This window comes from Gracilinanus agilis, chromosome 6, assembly GCF_016433145.1.
Source record: "Gracilinanus agilis isolate LMUSP501 chromosome 6, AgileGrace, whole genome shotgun sequence".
Taxonomy (NCBI): Eukaryota; Metazoa; Chordata; class Mammalia; order Didelphimorphia; family Didelphidae; genus Gracilinanus; species Gracilinanus agilis.
The window spans coordinates 251459718-251485610 of record NC_058135.1 but is presented as its reverse complement, the minus strand read 5'-3'; the positions used below and the strand labels follow the sequence as shown (position 1 = coordinate 251485610).

General features: G+C 36.1%; 1 protein-coding gene across 1 annotated transcript in view; it reads left to right on the top strand.

Moving 5' to 3' along the window:
• Window positions 1-25893, top strand: part of KIF18A (kinesin family member 18A) — a 113237-nt gene that overhangs the window by 20430 nt on the left and 66914 nt on the right. Inside the window, exons 5-11 of the mRNA XM_044681006.1 lie at window positions 1194-1298; window positions 2260-2370; window positions 8794-8991; window positions 10142-10318; window positions 14429-14503; window positions 14946-15058; window positions 23994-24156. Of these exons, the coding sequence (XP_044536941.1) occupies window positions 1194-1298; window positions 2260-2370; window positions 8794-8991; window positions 10142-10318; window positions 14429-14503; window positions 14946-15058; window positions 23994-24156 (942 nt within the window). The remainder of the gene's footprint in view (window positions 1-1193; window positions 1299-2259; window positions 2371-8793; window positions 8992-10141; window positions 10319-14428; window positions 14504-14945; window positions 15059-23993; window positions 24157-25893) is intronic.

The following is a 25893-nucleotide window of genomic DNA, read 5'->3' as shown; positions in this document are numbered from 1 at the left end:
CCAGAAATCAAGCCATTTCCCAATTGACAAATGGTCAACGGACATGAATAGGCCATTTCCAGATAAAGAAATCAAAACTATCAATAAGCACAGGAAAAAATGTTCTTAATCTCTCATAATTAGAGAAATGCAAATCGAAACATCTCTGAGGTACCACCTCACACCTAGCAGATTGACCAATATAACAATAAGGAGGGGATGTGGCAAAATTGGGACCCTAATGCATTACTAGTAGAGTTGTGAATTGATCCAACCATTCTGTTGTGTTTTTTTTGTTTTGTTTTTTTTAAAACCCTTACCTTCTGTCTTCGAGTCAATACTGTGTATTGGCTCCAAGGCAGAAGAGTGGTAAGGGTAGACAATGGGGGTCAAGTGACTTGCCCAGGGTCACACAGCTGGGAAGTGTCTGAGGCCAGATTTGAACCTAGGACCCTCCTGTCTCTAGGCCTGGCTCTCAATCCACTGAGCTACCCAGCTGCCCCCTAACCATTCTGGGTTTGGTTTTTTTTTTTTTTTTTAATGTACAGAAATATTTATAACTACACTTTTTGTGGTGGCAAAATATTGGAAAACGAGGGGGTGTCCCTCAAATGGGAAATGGCTGAACAAAACTTTTGTTCTGTAAGGAATGATGAACTGCTTGATTTCTATATGAACTGGAAAGATCTCCATGAACTGATACGGAGTGAAATGAGCAGAACCCAGAGAGCATTGTACACAGAAAGTGAAACATGGAACTATCAAATGTAATTGCTTCTAGTAGCATTGAAATGATAAAGAACAATCCTGAGGGACTTAAGAAAAAGAACACTATCCACATCCAGAGAAGGATGTATACAGAAGTAGAAATGCAAAAGAAAAATATATGCTTTACCACTCAGTTATATGGGTATATGATTTGGGGTTGTGGTTTTTAAAAGCTGACTCTATTACAAATGTGAATAATACAGAATAGGTTTTGAGTAATAAGACATGTATAAGCTAGTGGAATTGCTCGTTAGCTCTGGGAGCAGGGAAGAAGGAGGTGAGGGAGAGAACACGAATCATGTAACCGTGGAAAACTACTCTCAAAAAAATTAAAATTAAAAAAGAAAGAAAACTAAAAAAAGTTGATATTTCTAACTTGGCAAATCATAAAAGTTGACAATATTGTGTAATCAACTCTAAACAATTATTTCTATTTTTGTTTTAAGGTATACAATGAACAAATTCGAGACCTCCTAACAAATTCAGGACCACTGGCTGTCCGTGAAGATGCCCAAAGAGGGGTAGTAGTTCAGGGATTAACATTACATGAGGTACATAGAGTAGATTGGTTTTGTTTTGATTAGAATATCAATAAGTATAATTTTTAAAGCATTATCCACCAGTTTCTTTGTTTTTTATTGATTTTACCCTCAAAAAAGGAAACTTTTCAAAATATGAAATATAGAATTGTAATTAGTGAAGTATCCTTTTATTTATTTTGTGCTGTTCAAAAAAATGGCACACAATTATATGACACAATATTGTAATTTCTTGGTCTTTTTCCAAAATGAAATTCATAAGCTCTTTGAAAGGGAAGCAGATTCTAATCTTTAAACAAAATGCCATATGACCATGGACAAGTTACCTAAGCACTTAAGCTCAATTTTCTCATGTAAGAAATGAGGGTGATGCAGTGATGGGCAAACTATTCCCCTCCATTGTTTGCCCATCACTGCTTAAGCAGTTCCCTAATCACTACATGTGATTACTACAAAGCAGTGATCATCAAAACAATATGGTACTAAGAGACAGAAGGGGGTGGAGTGGGGGTGTAGTCATTAGGGAATTGCTTAAGGCAGTGATGAGCAAACTATGGCCTGGATCTGGCCCACAATGAATAGTTTGCCCATCACTGGGGTTAATGGTTAAAATTATCTCCAGCATCCCTTTCAATTTTAAGATTATACTAAAGTACCTTCAATACTAGGGATGACTGGTTTTCTCCTGTGTGTCTCTACCTCTCTCCCCTCCCCCAACACACAGACCTCAAGGTGTTAGGTTGAATTTATAATAAGCCACTTTGTTTTTGTTTTTTAATGTATAATTTTTTGCACTTTGCATCATAAGATTTAAAGATGGAAAGAATCTTAAAAGACATAGTGCTACTCATTCATTTTACATATGAGGAAACTGAGACAGGGGATAAGTTACTTTCCCAAAGCCATACCATTTATTTTGAGGTTCAGTAGCAGAAAGCTAATTTCTGAATGCTTCTTTTCCAAAATTCTTTAGCCTAAAACCTCCCAGGAAATTTTACAGTTGTTGGATGATGGAAACAAGAACAGGACCCAACATCCCACTGATGTAAATGCTACCTCCTCTCGTTCTCATGCTGTTTTTCAGGTAAAGTGAGGCCAAGAGATCTCAGTTCTGATGCCTCAAGTATATTTGTTTAAATGCTATCCTAAAATTCTTTTTTTTTTTTTAAACCCTTAACTTCTGTGTATTGACTTATAGGTGGAAGATTGGTAAGGGTAGGCAATGGAGGTCAAGTGACTTGCCCAGGGTCACACAGCTGGGAAGTGTCTGAAGCCAGATTTGAACCCAGGATCTCCCGTCTCTAGGCCTGGCTCTCAATCCACTGAGCTACCCAGCTGCCCCCTATTCTAAAATTCTTTTAAGAGATAAAGAACAAAATTTTGGCGTTAATAGATTTGTAGAATATTCTCTTCTTATTTTTTTATTCTTTACCTTCTGACTTAGAATCAGTACTAAATATCTGTTCCAAGTCATTAAAGTGGTAAGGGCTAGGCAGTGGGGTTAAGTGACCTTCCCAGGGTCATATAGCTAAGAAGTGTCTGAGGCCAGAATTGAACTCAAGACCCTCCCTGGTCTCTAGGCCTGTCTATCCTCTGAGCCACCTAGATGCCCCTAGAATATATTCTTTATGCATAAGAGGAATTAATTCCATTTAATCCTTTTCTGCTCCTAATTTAATGTATTCCATAACATGTAATAGATTTTAACATAAACACAATACTTAGCATTTAGATGACATGATATAGAACTCACTCTTGCCTTTGTCAAACTCCAAGGTCAGTGTTTGGTATTTTTTTTAATCTTTAATTAGTGAAAGATATTTGAGCTCTGTAATGAACTTTTGGTGTTACTACTGCAAATTTGAAACAAACCACAAACCACTCTGAAAAATATAGACATTTGAAATTAATTGCTTTAATTATACTATATTACCCATATTTAAATGGTAAGATTCTCTTAGGCTGTTAAAATGTAATTCCAAAATGTAGTTCCCGAACTTTTTTAGAAATGAAAGTCCAGGGCCAGCCAGATGACTCAGAGTGAAAACCAGGCCTGGAGATGGGAGGCCCTGGGTTCAAATGTGGCCTCAGACACTTTCGAGCTCTGTGACCCTGGGCAAGTCACTTAACCCTGTTGCCTAGCCCTTACCATAAGGATTTTAAAAAAGAAAAGAAAAGGAAAAGATTAAACTTCAGTAAAAACTTGTGCTTATAATTATGTCTATTGTGCATTTTATAAAATATATGTTACTACCTAATGAAATTATGGTTTCTGTATCATATATGTGAAATGAAAGATAGCTATTAGTAATTATCTCTGTACCTATGGTGATTAAGCCAACAAATAAAATTTTAGCTTATAAAATTTGAAATAACCATTTCATCATTTCCACTTTATTCCTTCTGTTTTGGCTCAACAAAGAAGAAAAAATATATCCTCATAATGCTAAGTGTCTCACTGGATACATATGCCCTGAATACACATTCTTATGAAAACTTAACAAAGTTTAATAAGGAGAGCGATTACTTTGTTTTCCTTGGTGGCTTTGCCTGTATTGTATAAACTTCTATTTGCTGCCAGATTTCTTTCACTTGTGAACACATGTGCAGAGGATGATGCTAAGTAAGCACCAAGAAGACAGACAAATAAGCCTGAACATTTCTGTTCTGAAGGGCCTCCCATTAGCTCTCAATTTAGTCTTGATCAGGAAACGCCTCCTCACACTTAGTCCTTCTAGAACTGGGCTGGCCTGCCCTAAAAACAATGAGATTTTCTTCCTCTGTTGTTCTTCATACAGTTTCTAAATGGACTCTTTTCAGATGTGGTGCTGAAGGGATACTTGGCTGGTTATTGACTGAATAATATTGTCTTGGATTCTTTAGTAGTGATTCTCTGGTTGTGAGCCCTGGAATTTCATTCTCTGATTATTGTCTCCTGGCCTTTCTTAGATCTCAGATTTTCAGCGTCAGAAAGGAGCTCATTGCTGTGTAGTCTGAGCCACTTAAAAGACTCCCCTTTATGATGCACCTAGTAAATGGTCATGTCGTGTTTTGTTGAAGACCTCCAATTATGGGAAGACCCACTACCTCCTGAGCCAACCTCCTTCCCTTTGGCGAGGTCTCATTGTTAGGAAGTTTGTCCTGATATTAAGACTAAATTTGTGTCTCTGCAATTTCTTCTCATTAGTTAAAGTTCTGACCTCTGGGACCAAATTGAACAAGTTTACTCTCTTTCAAATCCATGAATACAATTATCATTCCACTGTACTTATCCCCAACTAAACAATCCCAGTTCCTTAGGTGAATCTTATACATCATGAACTTGAGGCTTTTCACCATTCTAATTCCTTCCAAACATTCTTCAACTTTTCAGTTTTTAAAATGTGGTACCTAGAATTGGACATGATACTTCCCCATAGCCTTTTCCCTATCCCTTTGGTATCTCATAGCAAAACCAAGATCACATTAGTTTTTCAGTTGCCTAGTTTTTGTACATGTTGTCTTCCCATTGGAATGTCTACACCTTGAAAGAAAGGCCTGCTTTTTACTTTTCTTTGGATCACCAATGTTTAGCATTGTACCTAGTGAGTGTTTAGGAAATGCCCACTGACTGACTGCCATGTCATAGTGTTGACTTATATGGAGCTTTCAGGCCATTAAAAATCCCTTACCAGGGGGGAAGCTGGGTAGCTCAGTGGAATGAGAGTCAGACCTAGAGACGGGAGGTCCTAGGTTCAAATCTGGCCTCAGCTACTTCTCAGCTGTGTGACCCTGGGCAAGTCACTTGACCCCCATTGCCTACCCTTACCACTCTTCTGCCTTGGAGCCAATACACAGTATTGACTCTAAGACGGAAGGTAAGGGTTTAAAAAAAAAATCCCTTACCTTTACTTTACATTTAAAAAAAAAAAACTCTTTACCTTCTGTCTTAGAATCCCTTTTCTAAATATTCACCAAGCAGTTCCTTAATAAAACCCTCAAGAATTTTGTCAGAAAGTGAATTAAAATTCACCAGATTATTGTTTGCACTCTTCTCTTTTTTGAAAAATGAGGCCATTTGTCCTTCAATTCTGTGGTACTTCTGCTTTCAGAGATTGCAAATAGTAATCATTCCCCAGTTTTCAGTACCCCCAAGATGTATTTCATCTGCTGGTGACTTGTACTCAGCAAAGGCCACTTAGGCCCATATCCTTACTACTAAATGGCTTATTGATTGATTTTAGGTATCCTTCCATTTAGACTTTTCTGTTTTGTCCTTTCCATTCCAGAAATTATTCTGCTTAGCAGACAAAAAGAAGCAAAATATAAGTATTGAACAGCTTTGCCTTTTCTCCAGTACTATCAGCTATCATCAGCCCATTTTCTCTGAGAAGTACTATCCTTCCTTGAGCCCCCTTTTTTTTTATCTTTCATCTTCTTTACCAGCCTCAGCTCTTTCTGGGCTTTTGTATGCCTTTGTTAACATAGGATCATGCCATTCATCCTTTATTATCCATCTTTGATTCCATCTTGTCTATATGCCTTTTTTCCCCCTAACTTTTATCTTTTTTTCTTAGAAGCAACACTAAGTATCGGTTCCAAGGCAGAAGAGTGGTAAGGCCTAGGCAGTTGTAGTTAAATGACTTGCCCAGGGTCATACAGCTAAGAAATGTCTGAGGCCAGAATTAAACTCAGGACTTCTTTCTTTCTATCTTTCTTTCTTTCTTTCTTTCTTTCTTTCTTTCTTTCTTTCTTTCTTTCTTTCTTTCTTTCTTTCCTTCCTTCCTTCCTTCCTTCCTTCCTTCCTTCCTTCCTTCCTTTCTTTCTTTCTTTCTTTCTTTCTTTCTTTCCTTAACTTCTGTGTATTGGCTCCTTGGTGGAAGAATAGTAAGGGTAGGCAATGGGGGTCAAGTGACTTGCTCAGGGCCACACAGCTGGGAAGTGTCTGAGGCCGGATTTGAACCTAGTACTTCACATCTCTAGGTCTGACTTTCAATCCACTGAGCTACCCAGCTGCCCCTCAGGACTTCTTTCTTTATGTGCCTTTTTTAAATTCTTAAATTTGTTGGAAAGTTTCCTATGGGGCCACAGTAGCCTTCTTAAGTTGTTCCCTTTTTTCTTCAATATTAGAATTATTTTCCTTTTCATCTTCAGAATCTCATGCAGAATTTTCCTCAATGAGGTTCAGCCTACTCTTCCTCTAAATACTTTGAAGTCTTCTCTAAAAGTTCATGATGTGTATCAGATTCTTATTCCTACCACAATCTTCAGACTCAAATCTCTAAATATCCTTCCAATCTGTTATCCCTAATCTGGTCTCACTGCCCTAACATCTAGTAACCATCCCCTTTTTTCCAGTCAAATGACCACCCTCACCTCTTGTCATAAGTCCCTGTTGAGCATCTTTCCTCTCCATTCCATCTTCAACACAACAGCAAATAGTATTTTACTAAGTGACACAAATGTCACTTCTCTATTAAAATAGTCTTTGGGTTTTCCTGTCACCTTGACTCAGCATGGGACATCATTAGACTTCTGGTACTAGCCTGCCTTGACAGCCTAATTTTATAACCTTCTCTTTCATATTCTGTACATTCCCGCTAAACTGGCCTATTCTCTCTGTTCTTTGGCATGCTGCCACCCATTCTGTGCATTCCTGCAAGCTATCTACAGTGTCTACAGTAGACTCCCTCTTCATTTCTTCATCTTAGAAACCTTATATGCACTTTGAGGCTCAGCTCTCATCAGGCCTTCTGTAATGCCTTCTCAGATCTCCAGTTGTTGGAGCACCTTCTCTTCAAATTTGTATTTACTTATCTAGAGTGTATATCTCCTTCTTGCCCTCAAGAATGAATATTCCCTAAGGGCAAAGGCTGCCTTTTCTTTGTATCCCCACTTACACTAGTACCATGCACTTAGTAGGTACTTAATGTTTGTTGGATTCTAGTCTAAGAAGTACCAGTAATATGAAAACAGTTGTTTTGCCTGTATTTGAGATCTATGGCCCTTTGATATATGACATTTCTACATAAAGTTATTGCACTGTCATTAGTGAAGATTTTTGCCATTTTTGTTAATTTTGATAATACTGGGAAAAATTCATTGCATTTTTTAAAAAGATAAATGCTATTAATTGAACTGTTAACAGGGAAGCCCCTGTGGATGTTAATAAATGTCTAGTCAGTTTGCATGTGTGAGCTGACTAGCAGGGTAACCCTCCCTTTTAGACAGAGAGCCAATGACTGCCCTCTGTCCCTACTAAGAATAACTTTGAGGCAAAAATAAACAGAAATCTGTATCAGACTGGGCTATGGGTTGAAGGTTGACTAAGTCTTTGCGTGGCATAGTCACCCAAGATGCCCTGTCTAATACAGACTCCTGTCAGAGGCAGCAATGTCTTTTGGCTTAGGTCTTTGTGTAATGCAAAATGCCTATTTGAACTGCCTCGGGAAATCACCTTTCACCCACCAATGTCCCTTAGCTCTTCTTAAGGATTTTATCTGACTGAGTTTGGTTTGAAGATAAAGGTGGTTTAATATAAAGATTAATGAAGAGGTATAGGGAGAGAGGGAAATAGGAAGCCCTATCAGGAATGTTTGTTTAAGCAGTCCAGCCCTAGCAGACTTCTCTCTGTAAAGATGACACTGTTTCTGCTTCTCTAAACTATCCTAAAAGAAATGACAGTTTTAGGTTGGCAGGCACAAGAGAGAGATCAGTCTTCTGGTTGTCCCAGCTCCCCTCCAGGTAAAAAAACCTCTCCAGAAGCTGGCTGTTGCTTTCTTCACATAGCTCCCCCTCAGTTCTGCAAAGTAGGTGGTGGGGGCTGATCTTATAAATGACTTTTGAATAATTCAAGACAGGATAGGCTCTGAATGGGTATTTTGTCTCCTGGAAAACCCCCAGGGAGCTTCCTCTCTCCTTAGAGTCCAAGACAAAGACTTCCCTAGAGCAATTAGCAAATTTCCTACTGCCCTCCTGTCAGCATTCCAGTGACCTTTGGCCTCTTCCTCAGTTCTCTTGCTTACCTGGCTTTGGCCATGTGAATTCCATTCCTTCAAAACCTAATATCTCCAATATACTCTAGGACCTAGAAATAGTGGCCTCCTTGATGTTCCCTCAAACACTACACTCTTATCTCCAAACTCCAGACATATTCACTGGCTATTCCATATACCTGAAATAATTTCCCTCCTCATCTCCACCTCCTGGATTCCTTTAAGACTCAGCAAAAATCCCACTTTCTACAGGTTATCTTTTCCAGTCCTTTTTACTTTTAGGACCTTCCATCTTTTGATTATTTCCAATTTATCTTGTATGTGGCTTGTTTGTACATAATTGTTTATATGTTGTCTCCTTTGTTTAGATTGTAAGCTCATTGAAGACAGAGACTGTCTTTTGCTTTTCTTTTTAACCTTAGTGCTTCACATAGTATAAAGTAGGGATTTATTAAATGTTAATTGATTGGCATATTGATTTTTATCACATTTCACTTTTAATTTTATGGAATTTTTTCTGTATTTTACAAAAGATTTACTTAAAACAACAAGACAGAACAGCAAGCATAAATCAAAATGTCTGTATGGCCAAAATGTGTCTCATTGACCTGGCGGGATCTGAACGTGCCAGTGCCACAAACACCAGAGGAACCCGTTTTCGGGAGGGTGCAAACATCAATCAATCACTTTTGGCCCTTGGAAATGTCATCAATGCCTTAGCAGATGGGAAGGTTAGTGTCTTGGACAAATATCTTGTACAAAATATTTAAAATTTCATGTGAAAACTATATCCCCAATAACTACAAAGTCCACTACTTCATTCCCAATAAACTTTCAAGAGGATAAACAGGTTTTTACATGTAGTTCTGTTCTTTCTTATCAGGTAATATATGTTTTTAATTTTATATTCTCTTATGATAGATATTGATTGAATTAAAATTATTAAATATCAATGGATATGCTTTGTGTAGAATGTTCTTCAGCCTGGAAGAAATCTAGCTAGAATGTATAAAATGCTTAGTTGTCATAAAGAAGGCCAGAATTAAATAATTTTGAAGTAATAAAATCTTAGCATTTAGTATTTCTCAACATTTTATGTCATTTTTAGACAGATTATATTCATCAAATACATCTTTTTGGTGTTTATGTGCTTACTATGCATCTGACATGCTCCTTTTAAAGTTATTTTAAAGGTTTCATTGATTACTTGGTGAGAACTTACTTATCCACTATATTTATTTTGAATTTCAAACATTTTCCCCTGAAGGAAAAGTAAATAACCTAAGGAGTCATCGATTGGATAGAAGGCTTTTGAATTGCCATCTGCCTAGGATATTCTATGTTTTAATATCGAATTAAAATTCTAGTTATTGAATTTTAATCCTTTTTGGTTTTGTCCTAATTCTAATAACCAAGACCACAAGCCAACTGCCCGTGTATTTACACTTGTAGGCCTTCCTAACTCATAGTAGTTTTATGTCCTTTACAGTACAATATTTGTTTGGGAAAACAGATGAGTGAAATTGCAAAGTTGTCATTGGTTTGTACAATAAGTAGGCCTTTCATGAAAAAGAGCCTCAGCTTTAGTTTATTTTCATATTTTATTTGTTTTCCTGTTGTTCTCTGAAAGGAAAAGCATAGGAATCTTTGAGAAAGAAAAGGAAAAATATCAGTCAAGAACTTAGTTATACACTTATGTATAAGTTGATGTTTTACCTCCTCCCTACCTGAATTATTTTCCCCCCTTGACTTCGTTACCTACCCTTACTTTGTTCTGATGTGATAAGTGTGGGCAAGGTTGAGTAGGGCTGAGAATCTCAAAATGCCTTGGCAAGTGGTTTACATTTGAATGTGGAAAATGACACATTTTTGTTCTTTCAGAGAAAAAATCAGCATATTCCTTACAGAAATAGCAAGCTAACTCGCTTGTTAAAGGATTCCCTCGGAGGAAACTGTCAAACTATCATGATAGCTGCTGTTAGTCCTTCTTCTATGTTCTATGATGACACGTATAACACTCTCAAGTATGCCAACCGTGCAAAAGACATTAAATCTTCTGTAAGTGAATTTACACTATTACACTTGTGAAAGGATTTTCAATATGCTTGTTGTTCTATGGAGCATTTTACTGAGGGGGAGCATTAGTGGGCTGGGAATTACTTGAGGAGAATTTCTTCATTCTGCCTCACTGTTGAGTTGGGTGTAAAAGATTCTTGAGTCACTACTTGGTTTTATTTTTCCATTAGGATACCTGAGGAAATATTAACTTAGACTATTTTGAGAAAATTACTAGCAAGTCATTTTTCTTAAGCTTTTGGTCATACGTGTATGTGTGTGTATGTACGTGCGCATGTATGTATTTAACTATTATATTAATTGTTTGTCTTAGCTCTCTTTGTTCCATTTGCTGCAACTTCACTATTATTAGCACAGCAGAAGAGGAAGATATTCTTATAAGATGGAAAGCCATGGGATGGTTTTCATGTGTTTCATGTCCATCATTCATTCAAAAAAGATTACTACCTAGAGGCTCCCCACCTGGTGCTGGCAGACTGAGCGTAGAGGATTAGGTCTACTGACAGCCAAGAGTTTGTTACCAGACTTATTTTAAAAGCCTTTCCAGTCTGATCCTGAGAACTCAAGATTATTCTCCATCTTTCTTACCAATAGAATGAGCCCTGGCCTGGAGTCAGATTCCAGGTTCATATCCTACCTCTTTCACTACCTATTTGATCTTGGGCTTGTCACTTAAACTTTATACACCTCAGTTTCCTCATCTTTTAAATGAAGGTGGGCTAAATAGCCATTAAGGTCCCTCCTGTCTCTAAACCTATGAATTTAGAAACCTGCTAGTATCTACTAGTGGAGGCTTATTGTCGTTGATGAGCTCACAAGTTTAAAGTAGTAAGTTTCCAAACAGGCTATAAAGCAACTTGATACCATATCTGTAATTATGAGTATAATTCTTACTATATCTATCCCCAGAGATACTTGATTTATTAAGATCACAGGATCGGGAACTGAAAGGGACCTTTGAAGTCATCTAGTCTCATCCTCACAACTTAACCATAATGAACCGGAGATCCATTGAAGAAAATATGACTTTTTAAGGACTTTGGGCATTAAGTCACATGGCCCATTGTTAACCAGGGTTGTTCCCAGATCACTGTTCTTGTCACTGTACTACCTACCCAGTATCTACAAACACTCCAAAAACTACCTTTCCACAACTAAAAGTGAGCTGTCTCCTAATGATGTTAAAGGCACACCCACAAGACTAAGGAGCAGGAAAGCCAATAGAACTTTTGGAGAATAAGAAGATGGAAATAGGGCAGAAATGGAGTCTTTAGACTTGAGGCCACTTACTGTGATTTCAGTTTCTGGAAAATTCTAGTACTACTAAGTACTATTAAGTACTACTAAGTACATAGGGGGAGAAAGGTTTCATCAAAAACAAATCACAACCCAAACTTTATTGTCTTTTTTGTCACAAATACATAAATTAGTTGATACTATATATGTATGTCATTCACCTTATTTTGCCAAATAATTTGACAGAGTTGTTCATACTATTGTTGAAAAGGTCAGAAAGATATATGTTGGGTGATGCATGAAGTGTTAAATGATTCAGTATCCTCAGAATAATCATTAAGGGTTCAATATCACCTTGGGAAGAGGTCTTTAGGAACGGCCTCTTACACCTCTGCTTGGCCCTTTCATCTTCTTATCAGTTTAACAATGCATGAGGAGATGGGTGAGCAACATTTTCATCAGCTTTGCAGGTAGCTGAAAGCTGCAAGACAAAAGCCAGCAGTGGATTGCCAATTCCAAAAAGATCATGAAAGGCAAGATTATTGAGATCAATCCAGTAGGATCTTAGCTGAATAAAGAGAAGGACAGCTAGACGATACTTTGGATGGAGTGGTGGGCCTGAAATCAGTAAGACCTGAATTCAAATCTGCCCTCAGATACTTACTAGCTGGATGGCCCTCAGTTTACTTATCTGTGAGCTAGAGAAGGAGATGGCAAACCACAGGAGCATCTTTGCCAAGAAAAATACCAAATGAAGTCATGAAGAGTCAGATATGACTGAAATATCTAAATATCAGAATCAGGAGAGATGTAAAGTCTTACCTGTGAGTTTTTAAAAATTGGCTTTATCAGTGCAAGATGTGAGGAATGTCAAAACCAAAGTGTTTTAGTGGCCTGGAAGTCCAGTATGAGTCAACAGACAAAAATGTTAATTCAGCCTTGGTGTACCTGAAGAAGAATACTTCCCTTTAGTGGATTGTGGACTGACTCAGAAGGCACCAGGGCCTCAAGCATATCCTATATCTCAGCCTTATTGGCCATATGGTTGATATAGTCTACAAGCACAGATACTAAGGTGATAATCCTGTAGTCCCTGCCCTATCTGACTGCACCTGGAGTTCTGAAAGAGGGCATAGGTAGACTAGAGGGTGGTGTTTACCGGAAGACAATCAGAGTGGTATAAGCAAAGGGCTTTAGAGATGATACCCTATGAGAATTACTTGAAGGAATTGAGGGTGTTCAGTGTTGGAGGAAAGAAACTTTTGGTAGGAGCAAGATAACTGTCTTTGAATCCTGGAAGAGCCTTGGAGCTGCCAGTACTGAACTTAAATGATTCTGTGTGAAGAGCTAGAAGAAAATTAATTATATACCACATTACACAAGTATATTATGACCACAGCTATCAAAGAATCATATAATATTAGCATTGAAGAGGATGAAGGAAGTCAACATTTATTTTAAAATTTGTTCTAAGCTACTAGAAAGACAGTGTAAATCACTTGAGATGTAAAGAAACAAAATTCTAGGTATTTGAACTTGGAGATTCTGTCCTAAAAATTTTTTCAAGGTTGGTTAGAAGCAAACTCATCTGCTATAAGCCCTAGTCCAAGAATTAGCAACAATATTTTTTTCCAGTTTTCTTTTTCCATTTATCTTTATTCTCTGAGGAATTAAAATTTATACCTCTTTGTCCTGAAGACACATGTTGATTGTCAGAGACTTGTGCTTGCAGAAAATAAATAAATCCTGGCAGACGGACAAATATAAGGACCTCTGTACAGACCTGATTTAAAAAAAAATTTCTTTATCATCTAAGGACCAACCTAAGTTCATAGAGGTTCATCTCCAGAAGATTGGCTGACAAATGGTGAATGTTTATTAGTGAGCAAAGAGGGAATTGGCCATCATCATCATCATAACTGAGTCATGATTTTTTATTTTCATTGTGAATAGGATTAAATAAAGCCGAGCAGGTGTCAGGCCTTTACTTAAAGCATATTAATAACCTGTAAGGAAGAGTTTGTTAAGTGATTGGAAATGAAAACTCTCAGTTTAGTGTTCCCTGTTCTATCTCCCACCTCTATACATTGTAATAGATAAATGTACCTAGCTCCAGAATGTACGTTTTCTTCATCTCTACTTTCCAGAACTTTCTTTAAGGTTCAACTCAGGTATTAGATACCTATGTGAACTCTTTCCTGATTCTCATACACATCACCACCACACCAAGCAGCTAAAGGTTCCCCTCCCTCCTCACATTCTCCTAGATCACTTTGCCTGGAACTTGACTTGCTCCCATTACACCCTTCCTTGGGTATGTAAGCTCTTTGGGAATAGGAGTTGTACTTTTAACTCTTTATCCCAAAATTCTTGCAGAAATGTTGCTTTTACATCTTATTTACATGATTGATTTGCTTAGTAAATCATATTTTGTTGTTTGGGAAAGCAGAGTTATTGTTTTTAATTAATGCAAAGGATAAACTTTGGCCTTACACATGTAAAAATTATCTCGATTTACAAATTAATAAATGACAAATTAATGAGATTTTCATGCATATTTACTATTGTTGCTTGAAACAACTATTTAAGCATCTTTCCCCCACTCCCTTGCCACCTACACCAAAATCAGATATGTATCTTAAGAGTTTTTCAAATAATATGAATAAAGCTATAAGTTCCATTTTTATTCCCTTCCCAGCAACTTTCCTTTGTAAGCTTTAGCTGCAAGTTTTTTAGAAAACATGTTTAAAGGTTTTTAGCTTATTTGTCATTTTCTTGGACTGAATAGGACATGATGGCACAGCCTTGATGAAGTCTGCATAACTGGTTAATATTATCCATTTCATCTTTTAACAGTTGAAGAGTAATGTTGTTAATCTGGATAATCATATAACACAGTATGTCAAGATTTGTAATGAGCAAAAGAAAGAGGTAGGTCGGCTATGCACTACTCTTTTTTTGTTTTTGTTTTTGTTTTTTTAAACCCTTAACTTCTGTGTATTGGCTCCTAGGTGGAACAGTGGTAAGGGTGGGCAATGGGGGTCAAGTGACTTGCCCAGGGTCACACAGCTGGGAAGTGTCTGAGGCTGGATTTGAACCTAGGACCTCCTGTCTCTAGGCCTGACTCTCAATCCACTGAGCTACCCAGCTGCCCCCTGCATTACTCTTATTCAAAGGGCATCTTAGTTCTAACAATTTACCGTGCTAGTAACCATCTCTTCCTTTTTTAAATTTGTTCTTTCTCTGGTTCATTTACTCACAACTTGCTCATGAAATCCACTCTGATTTTTCTACAGTTGAAATATTATAGTGTTAGAAGAGTTAACAAAGATCTTTTTTGTTTGTATTTCAACTGAAGTTTTCTCTCATTTAGATTATGATGTTAAAAGAAAAATTGAAAGCCTATGAAGATGAGAAATTCATCACACATGAAAATAGTAAAGGAAGCCTCAAGCTTTCCAACCAAGAGGAAACAGAACTACAAAGGTAAGCTTGCAGAAGCATTAAATTTTAGACAAGGACTTCATTTTGTGGGTTTTGGTTATAGAATTCTTGAATTACTTTTTGATTCAATATTTATACTTTACTTCTTTCTGACAGAATAGTTCCCAATACCCAAATCATCTGTTCATGTATAGAAATTATCTGGTAATAGGAGAACAATCCGCAAGCTATCATTTTAGTATAATTAAAACTATTTCATTAACCAAGATAACATGCTTTAGTTCAAAATTTTTCAGTTATCCTTAACTTTCCTTCTAGAATAAAATACTTATTCTCCCATTCTGTGTTGTTTTTATAAACTTTTATTTAATTAACTTTCTCTTATTCAACTATTAGTGTGCTTTATTGAATTAATTAGCTTCCTTATGAACCACATTTTTTGCCTCTTTAATTGGGTACCATAATTTTCTCCATAGCTAAGAGCTAAGTTCAAATGTAGGCTTAGATATGTTCAAATGATTGGTTTTTCATTGATGATCAGTGATAAGAACATTGAAATATAAGGTACTTATGAGTATGATGCACAGTGGTAAAGAGCAGCCTTTAGAGCAAGGAGATGGCAGGCTTTCAATCCTGTTTCTAACACTTTCTGTCTATGATCTTGGGCAAGTCAGTCAATAGTTGGTTAAGTGCTTACTGCATGCCACACACTGGTCACTTCAACTCTCTGAACATTATTCTCCTCCTCTGTAAAATGCAGAAAATAATACTTGTTCAATCTACTGTGTAGATTTGTTTGGGACTTAAATGTTGTGTGCCTTATATAACCATTAAATTATTTTCTAAATATTACCTGCTGTTCTGTAGAAAGTAGAAAAAGAGACCAATGAAGATCAAATAGAAATCATTTTTTATATTTTTTGCATATATCACCAAACAGATTCAAATACAAAGAGTAAGAATTTTTTTCAAAAAAAGATTAAATATGGAACTATATATTTCAATTATTTACAACTTACTAAGAATTTGTTAATGTACATATTAACTTTAAATTAGTAGCTAACAATTTTTTGGTTCTTCTGAAATTTTTTTTCATTAATTTCCCCTGGATTGTGTGGTTGAGTAATGGTTGTATTTTATTATTTGGGTTTTGCTTTTTCCACTGAGCATCATTTCATGTCTTCCTGCATTTAGATATTTCTTATTTTTTATGTCTTATGGAACAATAACATTTATGTCACAAATTGTTCCTCCATTTTCCCATTGTTGGGTACTTTGGTCCTGTTCAAATGATTACTATCAATGATGCTGGTAGAATATTTTTATGCCACAAAGTCTCCTTTTTTCTGTTAATAATACCCTGAATGGGAGAAGCTAGGTGACTGGGTAGATTGAGAGCCAGGCCTAGAGATGGGAGATCCTAGGTTAAAATCTGACCTCAGATACTTCCTAGTTGTATGACCCTGAGCAAGTCACTCAACCTACTACTTATCCTTTACCTCTCTTCTATCTCAGAACCAATAAACAGTATTGATTCTAAGATGGAAGGTAAAGGTTAAATAAAAATTTTAAGTGTCCTGAATGTATCATCCTAGTACTTAAAACACTTGTTCAAAAGAGATGAAAAATTGTAGAGCTTTTTTTCCCTAATGCATATCTTCTCTCTTAGAATTGATACTAAATATGAATTCCAAGACAGAAGAGCAGTAAAAGCTAGGCAACTGGAGTTGTCACTTTTCTAGGATCATACAGCTAGGGAGCTTCTGAGGCCAGATTTGAACCCAGGTCCTCCTGTCTCTAGGCCTGGCTCCCTATCCACTGAAAAACCTAACTGCCCCCATGTAGTTTTTCTTACTAATGCCATGCTGCTTTCCAAAGAGATTGACCCAATTCAGCTCTATAAATTGTTAAATAGTATACCTATTTCTACAGCCCTGCTAGTGATGATTTGTGTTATCTTTAGCTACCTTTGCCATTTTGATGGATATAAATCTGAGTTCTTCCTTTTAATAAGCATTCTATAATAGAGTTCAAATAGTTTTCTTAATGGTTATTGATCCTTTGTGATTAATTGTTATTGATCCTTAGTGAACTGCTAGTTTATGTCCTTTGACTATATCTTTTGGGTAACTGATCTTCATAAATTTATCAATTTTCTTCTCAATTTTCAAAACAAATTAGAAATATTTACATCAAAGACTTATTTTCCTCTAAACAGTTTCTTCTCTTCATTCTGGGCACGTTGCTTTTTGATATACATAAGGTTGTTTTATATAATATAATTCATTTATTTCCCATAATTTATTTTACTTCTTAATGTTTTTAATAGCTCAGAACTTTCTATATCTGCATAGCTGTGATTCCTTGTTGAATTATTTGTTTTATCTTATTCTGCTCTTTTTTCTTTTTTAAAGAATAGGCTATATTTTGGTTTTACCTTGTTCTTCTTTGACTAATGAAATCCAGAATGGTTGGCCTATTTTACAGCTCTCCCAACAATGCATCAATGTACTGTCATCCTACAAAACCAGGAGCACTGACTATTCCAACCCATCTTTTCCTCTCTTTGCCATTTTTCATGATGTAAGCTGAAATCTCTTAAATTGTTTTAACATTTACATTACAACTCTTATTAATGATTTAGAAGCTTACTTTCCTGTAGTCATTTAAAATAGGTAGTTCTTATTTTGAAAACTGTTTATATCTTTTGACCATTTATCTGTTAGGAAATGATTCTTAGACTTATATATTTGTATCAATTCCTTCTATATGGCATATACTAATAGTTTGATGCACATAATTTTCCCACTCTGGTGTTTAGTTGTTTTTTTGTTTTTTTGTTTTTAATTTTGTTTTTTAGAATTCTGCCTACCTTGATTTTATTCACACAAAATCTTTTTAACCATTTTACATGTTAGACTCTTTTATGTCTTGTTTAGTTAAGAAATTTCCTCCTTTTCAAAGTTGTAAAATATAGCTGATGTCATTCTTTTGTAATTATATATCCCCTCTCTGAGTTTATTTTAACATCTTGTATAATAGATTGATCTAATCCTTATGTCTGTCAAAATGTTCCCTAATTTTACCAGAAGTTCTTGTAAAACATGGACTTCTCACCCCCAATAATTCATGTTTCTGGGTTTATTGTGCAACTGTTTTTTGACTGCTATCAAAGTGTTGCTCCATTGATCACTGTTTTTTTGACCATTACCAAACAAACTTGATCTCTCCTGATTTACAATACAATTTCAGCTCTAGTGAGCCATGCTCTCTTTATTAAAAATTTTCTCATTTTTTGCCTGGGGATTCCAGACTTTATTTTTTCCAAATGAATTTTTTTATTATCTTTTTTAGTGCTAAATGTATCACCTTAGTAGTTTTTTGGTGTAGCCCTGCAAAATAATTTAGGTAGTATTGGCTTTGAATAGTACATACCTGCAATTCTTTGTCTCACTTCTTTTTTTTGGCCCACTTAATCCCTAACCCCTCCCTCCACTTCCAGTCATTTCCTCCTTCATTTCAATGGCCTTTTATAAACCCATTTATAAAAGGCCATTGAAATGAAGTTTCCTTTTAATTCCTTTTTTTTTTTTTACCTTCTACAATCCTCTAGTTTGACAACAAAGGGCAGTTCCAAATGAGAGGAGTAGAGTGAGTAGGGAGAATTATATTCTTTTCTCTTTTCCTTATAGCTTATGCCTTTTGATGTAATGTTTTGTGTCCTTTGCATCCATGACCCTCTTTTTCATCTTCTCCACATCTTGCCCCTGCAGAGTCCCAGCCACTCCTTGCTGACCATAATTAGTGCCAAGAAGCTTAACTGTATCTTGTAGATAATAGTCATCTATCATGTCCACACTAGCCTCCTGATATCTCGTAATGCCTTCAGCTCTTCCCTCTCTCCCAACTCTCTTCACTCATGTTAACCCCTTTCTGTTGGCCATGTCTAAACCCTACTCCTCTCTCTGAAGTCACATCATAATTTTTGTTTACTTTCCTATCACCCTAAAAATAAAGGGAGAAATCAAGTCTTTCATTCTCCTTTCCTCTAGAGACCATTACCCATATCTGTCCTGCTCTCACCTCTCTTCTTCTGAAAGATAGTCTTCTGTATTATTTTATATTAACTTTTATTGTCCTTTTTGTTCATTTGTTTCAGTCATGTCCAACTCTTCATGGCCCCTTTGGGTTATCTTGGTAAAGATACTAGGGTAGTTTTCATTTCTTTCTCCGGCTCATTTAACATCTAATGAAACTGAGGCAAGCAGGGTTAAGTGACTTGCCCAGAGTCTCACAACTAGTAAATGTCTGAAGCCAGATTTGAATTGGCCCAGAACTGAACCAGACTCCAGGCCCAGCACTATTAACCACTGTGCCACCTACCTGCCCCATATATTAATCTACTAATGTTGAAATGCAAGAGTTGTTCCCCCTTAAATAATTAATTTTAGTCTAGGTGCCCTGCCTGATTCTGCTATGAGACCCATTGCTACTTAGATTATTCAGCTCATTGTTGCTCGCTTTGCTTCCTCACTCATTCTCAAAGTTTCTGAGATTTTTTTTAACAGAACCAACCAAAAATTAAAACTTTCCCCACACAGTTGCCATATCCCTGTCTAACCTTAGCCATATAAAAACAGAGACTTCATTTCTTGATACTTCATGAATGTAAATGATCAAACAAATAATAAATGAATGAATGAACATTTATTAAGCCCTTTATGCTGAGCACTGTGCTAAATGCTGGAGATATGACAAGAAGAGTAAGACAGTCTCTACTCTACAGGAAATTTAATTTTACTTGGGGAAGAAACACCACCACAGGAGCCTTCAGCTTCCAAAGTATCCTGCATTCCTTAGTGGCAAAGCACATGGGGACACAGCCCTTTCCTTTAATGCCCTTCTTTCCGTTATGCAAACCTTATCTGCGACTATAAGTAAGACTGTACCTCTAGAGTAGCTTGCTGTTTCTAAGGCTCTTTGGCTTACATACTTATCACTGGAACTGGTCAACAGTTGTGTTAGTGGTGACAGGAAAATATCTCACGTGTTTAACTATTCACTATTTATTCAGTTTAATATACTCTGTTCACTTTCTTTTGAAGGAATAATTAAAATTCATCATACCAAATATTCACTTATTGTCTTTGACATTTTATTGCAGTTTTCTAAATTGTGTTATTTTGGGATGCCATCAGATAGTCTTTACTCTTTGGAATATCACTTTCCACTTTTTATTGTAATATGTCTTAATAAAGGATTCATTCCATTCTATGCTGATTTGTTCTTCTTGGATTTCAAAGGGTTCTTTTGTGCTTGTGAAATTTGAAGTGAAAATGGTAGTGATCCTAGTCTTTCTCTCAGGTCGCCTTTTACACAGAATATGCCTTTTAGATTCTAGCCCTTTCAGATGCACAGCGATGTATTAACCTTCTTTTTGTATTTCATCAATACAAGTTATCAGGGCAGCTAGATGATTTAGTGGATAAGGAATTGTCTTGATGTTTTTACCTGTAATATCTAAAGTCAAGTTCTCTTCCTCCTTTTTTTTAACATAATTTTAATTTTGTTCAATATGACACTTCCATTGATTTGTTATTCCTTTGGTAAATAGATAATTGCCCACTTATCTTTCTATTTATCTTGATGGCGCAATTCAAGCTCTTTGCTTTCATTTTTTTTTTATACTAAAAACTATTGTCATTGTCCCTGATGTATGAAAATTGTTCAACTCGTAATTTTTAAATAACCATCTTTTGTTTTTACAAAGAATACTTTAGCTGGCAAGCAGTTTTGGGGATTTCCCTTTATATCTTAATTTTCAATACATACCATATGCTAGCATCTCTCATTTCTGATTTTTGTAGGAAGCTCTTATGCAACTCAAATCTTTTTGTTTGGTATATAATGTTTTTTTCTTCATTCTTGCTGGTAAAAATATTCTCCTTGTCATTGTATTCTTGGAGCTTGATAATGATTCACAAACATTTATTTGTTGAGTTTTGTAATGTATTTTGAATTCTATTGAAGTCTCTCTGTTTCATTATTTTTGGGAAATGTTCTTATATCAATTCCTAAATAAAGTGATCAGATTCTATAATTTCTTGGAAATGTTATAATTCTTAAATTTTGTCTCATTGCACTTTCTTTCATATCTTTCATTATTTACTCTGTACATGCCAGATCTTTTTCCAGGTGTATAGTTTTTTGCTCATAGTTTTCTGCTTCCTCTGCTATTTTTTCCATTTTCTCCAATTCTGTTTTAAAAAATATTTCCATGAATATTTTTAAAATAATATTTTATTGATATCTTTAGTTTTTACATCACTTACATTTTCCAATGTATTTCTATATTAATTTTCCCCCAGAATTAATTAGCATTTTACTATGTCTTGAGGAAATTCTGGTTTTGTTTCTGTTTATTGATCTCTGCTTTTAAAATTTTTTTATATTTCTTTCATTGTCCAGATTCTTATTTCTTTGCTTTGCCTCAATCCAAGTTAATCTTCATTTGGAGGAATTGTTTTATGTGTTAGTGTTTTGAAAAGGCATATTGCAAAGATAGGCTCTCTTCCTTCTTCCCACAAGAACAAGAAATTAATCCTTATGTCAGAATTCAATATTGTGTATTGTGTGTTTTATTTAAGATTAATAAAGAACTAACATAAAACTCTTAATTTTTTTTTTCATTTATAGGCAATTGACTTAATTTTTTAAAAATTCCTGGTAATGATAAGAGTATTTCAGTTTTTTTAAGGATCAGGTTTTTTGGGGGGTTTTTTTTTGCCATCATCAGTGTAGGAAGCTAGGTGGTACAGTGCTCCAGGTACTCTGGACCTGGAGTCAGGAAGGCCCAAGTTCAAATTTAGCAAACACTTAGCAGCTGTCTGACTCTAGACCTAATCTCTGCCTTAGTTTACTCAACAGTAAACTAGGAGAGATAATAGCACTATCTCCCATGGTTGTTGTGAGTTTCAAGTGAAATATTATCTACATAGTGCTTAGCACAGTTCGTGGCACATACTGCTTGCTTAATAAATATTTGTTCCATTCCCTCCCTCCAAGGATCAACCCCTTCCCTCACTTAGCCAGAGGATGACATGAACTGCTAGGACCACCCCCTTACTGCTCAGCATTCTTTTAATTGAGATAGGCTGTTCTCTGAACAGTGCTTGAGGAATCGTTGCTACTCTCGCCCTTCTAGCTTTGTTGCACCTGCTAGAACCTGCTGTCCACCAATGTATCCCAGTTAGACTTCACTGTAGTGACGTACTTGAAGAAATAACAAATAGTCATTTTATTGTAATTTTTAAATGAAGTTCCAGGAAAAGAGTTACTGTTGCTAATTCCCTTCTCATTTGCCTTTCCACTACCTCTGACACAAACCCAATGCAGGAGTTGACCACAAATTCATGAGATTGACAGATGCTACCTCTCCTGTCCTCACATAAAACATTGTATGGGAAAGAAGCTGCTGTCCTATGGGTGAAACCTAAAGAGAACTCATCCAATTCATTTACTGGCATTCCTATTGCTGTGACATCATCTGATGAGGCTTGAGTGTCTCTACAACTTGCTCCATTACTTATTTATCATCAGTTTGACAAAACTGCAGTAAAGCCTAGTGCTGTGGTTTGTATACATTCCCAGCAGATTTTCATTGAGAATTGTTGATGTAAGGAAGGCCACAGTGTTTTTACCCCTGAACCTTACAAACAAATTTCCAGATTCCTCCAAAGGACATGCTTTAAAATGTACCCCTCCTCCCAACCAAAGTCGTCATCTTCTCCTCCTCCTTCTTCTCCTCCTCCTCCTCCTCCTTCTTTTTTTTTTTTTTTTTTTGATTCTCCTCTTAAATTATTGTGTCTGTGTGTGACTGTTTACATTATTATTATAGCTGAGGCCTGACTCTTCTGTGACTTAAGGCACAGATTTTATTTTTACACTATTAGAACATCTTTGAAGCTTATTCTTTGCTGACCTTGGAAGAATATAAAAGCACAAGTTCATTTCAGGGTTTCTCTAGGAGTCCTAACCTGCTTCAAGGGAATCTAGGCATCAGTGGGAGGTTTACATTCACAAAGACCTCTTTGGATTTCTGTAAGAGGGCTGACTTTTAATTGATGGGTTATAGTAGATAACTGGGCCCCCAAGAAGAGGACTTAAATCCCTGAGGAGCTAGATTGTTGAGGGTACCCTGCTGCCTTCATTTTACATAGCACAAGCTAAAGCAAAAAACAGGCTGTTTGATGATGGTGCAAACTGGAGAGTATGGTGTCATTTAACTATTCTGATTACTGCTTATTCCTTATTTCTGTATCATAGGCACATCAAAAAAACACCAGGTGGGGGCAGCTGGGTAGCTCAGTGGATTGAGAGCCAGGCCTAGAGATAGGAGGTCCTAGGTTCAAATCTGACCTCAGACACTTCCCAGCTGTGTGATCCTGGGCAAGTCACTTGACCCCCATTACCTACCCTTACCACTCTTCTGCCTTGGAGCCAATACACGGTATTGACTCTAAGACGAAAGGTAAGGGTTTAAAAAAAAAAACACCAGGTATTTTGTGTACTTACTATATATCTGATTGAAGATGATGTCTCATCCCTTTTTTTCCCTTTTACCAGTGCAAATGTATAATTTTCCCAGTCTGTCACATTCCCTGACATTCTTCAAATGTTAAAATATGTTGCCTTATAGAAATTCCTAATAACTGAGTCCGTGTTATTACTATAACTTCCAGAAAGATGACCTTATTTACGAGAGGGATGACTTGCATTGTTCTAAAATTTAGTTAAGTGAAAATCTTACCAATTGTGCATTCCTTGGAGCACATTTGTATTCTAGAAGCAAACCTATTATGACTACCAGGTACAAGGGCTTGGGTAGCACCATTTTTTGTTTGAGCTGTTCTCTATGTGAGTTCCTTATTTTTCTCTTAAGTTTAATCTGCAGTATGATATTTGTTGTTTTTGGTAGGTTTCGAGGGATTTTAAATCGTTTGTTCCAGAACCGTGAAGAAATCAGACAAGAATATCTGAATTTGGAAATGCTGATTAAGGAAAATGAACTAAAAACATTCTACCAGCAACAGTACCACAAGCAAATAGAAATGATGTGCTGTGAAGAGAAAGTTGAAAAGGTAGTTGGACCTATTACTGTTCCATTCTATGACTGCTTTAGCACTAGGGGGATTTTTCCTGGTTTAGCCCCACTGGTGCTAAGGGCAGCATCATTTTTATGTACCAAAAGCTTATCTGTATTGCCTGTACCAATAGGAGAAGTTCTGCATTTTTAAAAAATAAGATCATTTCAAATCTGACATTGTCATCTATGAAATTCGGGAGTAATCTGAATTTAAAGAAAGCAAAATGAAATCATGAAAGGAAGCATGTCTTGGTAGAGAGTCAGGACTTAAAATTAACATAGAGGACCTGGGTTCAAGGCCTATTTTTCTTGCCTGCTAGCTGAGATCCCATGGGCAATCCCTTCACTGCCCAGTGCCCCAGGCAAGAAGTAAGTGGCAAATCATTCTCTGTCTGTACTCTTGAAGAGAGTTTCCTACACCAGTGAATCATGAAGTTTTACTTTCCTCTGGTTTTTCTGTCCCCTCCCCATCACTCCCAAAATGTACTCAATATGTTTGTTATACATTTTGTATTAAGGGATTTTTAAAATGAAAAAAAGTTAGACTTCAGGAAAATGAAACGATGTCTATTGTTTTAAACTGCTAGTAAAATTTAGTTTAACATTTTTGAATATATTTTACCTATATTTTTGACAGCCTTCATGTTTCCCAACTAACATAGATTTGAAAAAACTTAATATTTAACTTTGTGCTTATAGGTTTTTCCTTTCAGTGGTAAAACAAATCTTGAATAGGCCTTTCTTATATTTCAACAACATGTATTTTTATATTTTCTAGTCCCTATCATATATTAACTTTGAATTCAGAATAGTAAGTCCCCTGTTTTCTTTAATCTAGTTAATTACATGACCATCCTGAATGACCAGCCTTCGAGGTCATTTTCCCCCAAAGACAAGAAAGGTGATCACAGGAAGTTAATTATTATCCCTATGTAGTTCACTTTATAGGTGACTTCTGTAATCACTGTCCACAGGTATTTTATTTCCCATTATATACAAGCACATTACATACAAAGTAGTATGTGTTAGAGGAAATGTGGAAATCTTGTCACTTTCCCTACATTTTAGAAGGCAAGAAGTATTTAAGCATTCAAGAGCTCATACTTAAGTTATATTGAAAGATGGGGTTTTTAATATCGTTTTCAGAAATGAAGCCATAGAAAGATGTCAAAACTAGACTAGATCAGTTTGGCAGGAATGAACAGTTCTTGTAGAATCACTAAGAAATTTAGCAAATTAAAAGTAGGACTAGACTGTAGATGACTTTGAAAGCCACACTAAGTACTCTGATTCAAGAGAGTTAACTAAAAGTATTACTGGTCCAAAAGTCAGGAAAAGAAAATACTTATTACCCTAGAGATAATGGGAAAGATTTTTGCATAAGGAAATAACGTGATTTAGTTAGAGGATACTATCAGAGGAGTTATCACTAATAATTCTATTTTTAAGCAGAATGTCCCATTTAGAAATTTAGTAAAACCAACTGATTCATGTAAACCCATATTTATCTAAGTCAACATCCTACTTTATCCTATTTCCAACAAGTTCTGAACCGTGATTCAGTTATAGTAATGAAAAAGCATTTATTAAGCATCTAATCTGTGCCAGGCACATTCCTTTGCTAGGCCTGGGATTACAAAAACAGAAATGAAATCTCTCCCCTCAAGCAATTTATATCCTAATGGAGTGTGGACTTACCTGAGAAACATTATTAAAGGGAAGTTCCTATATA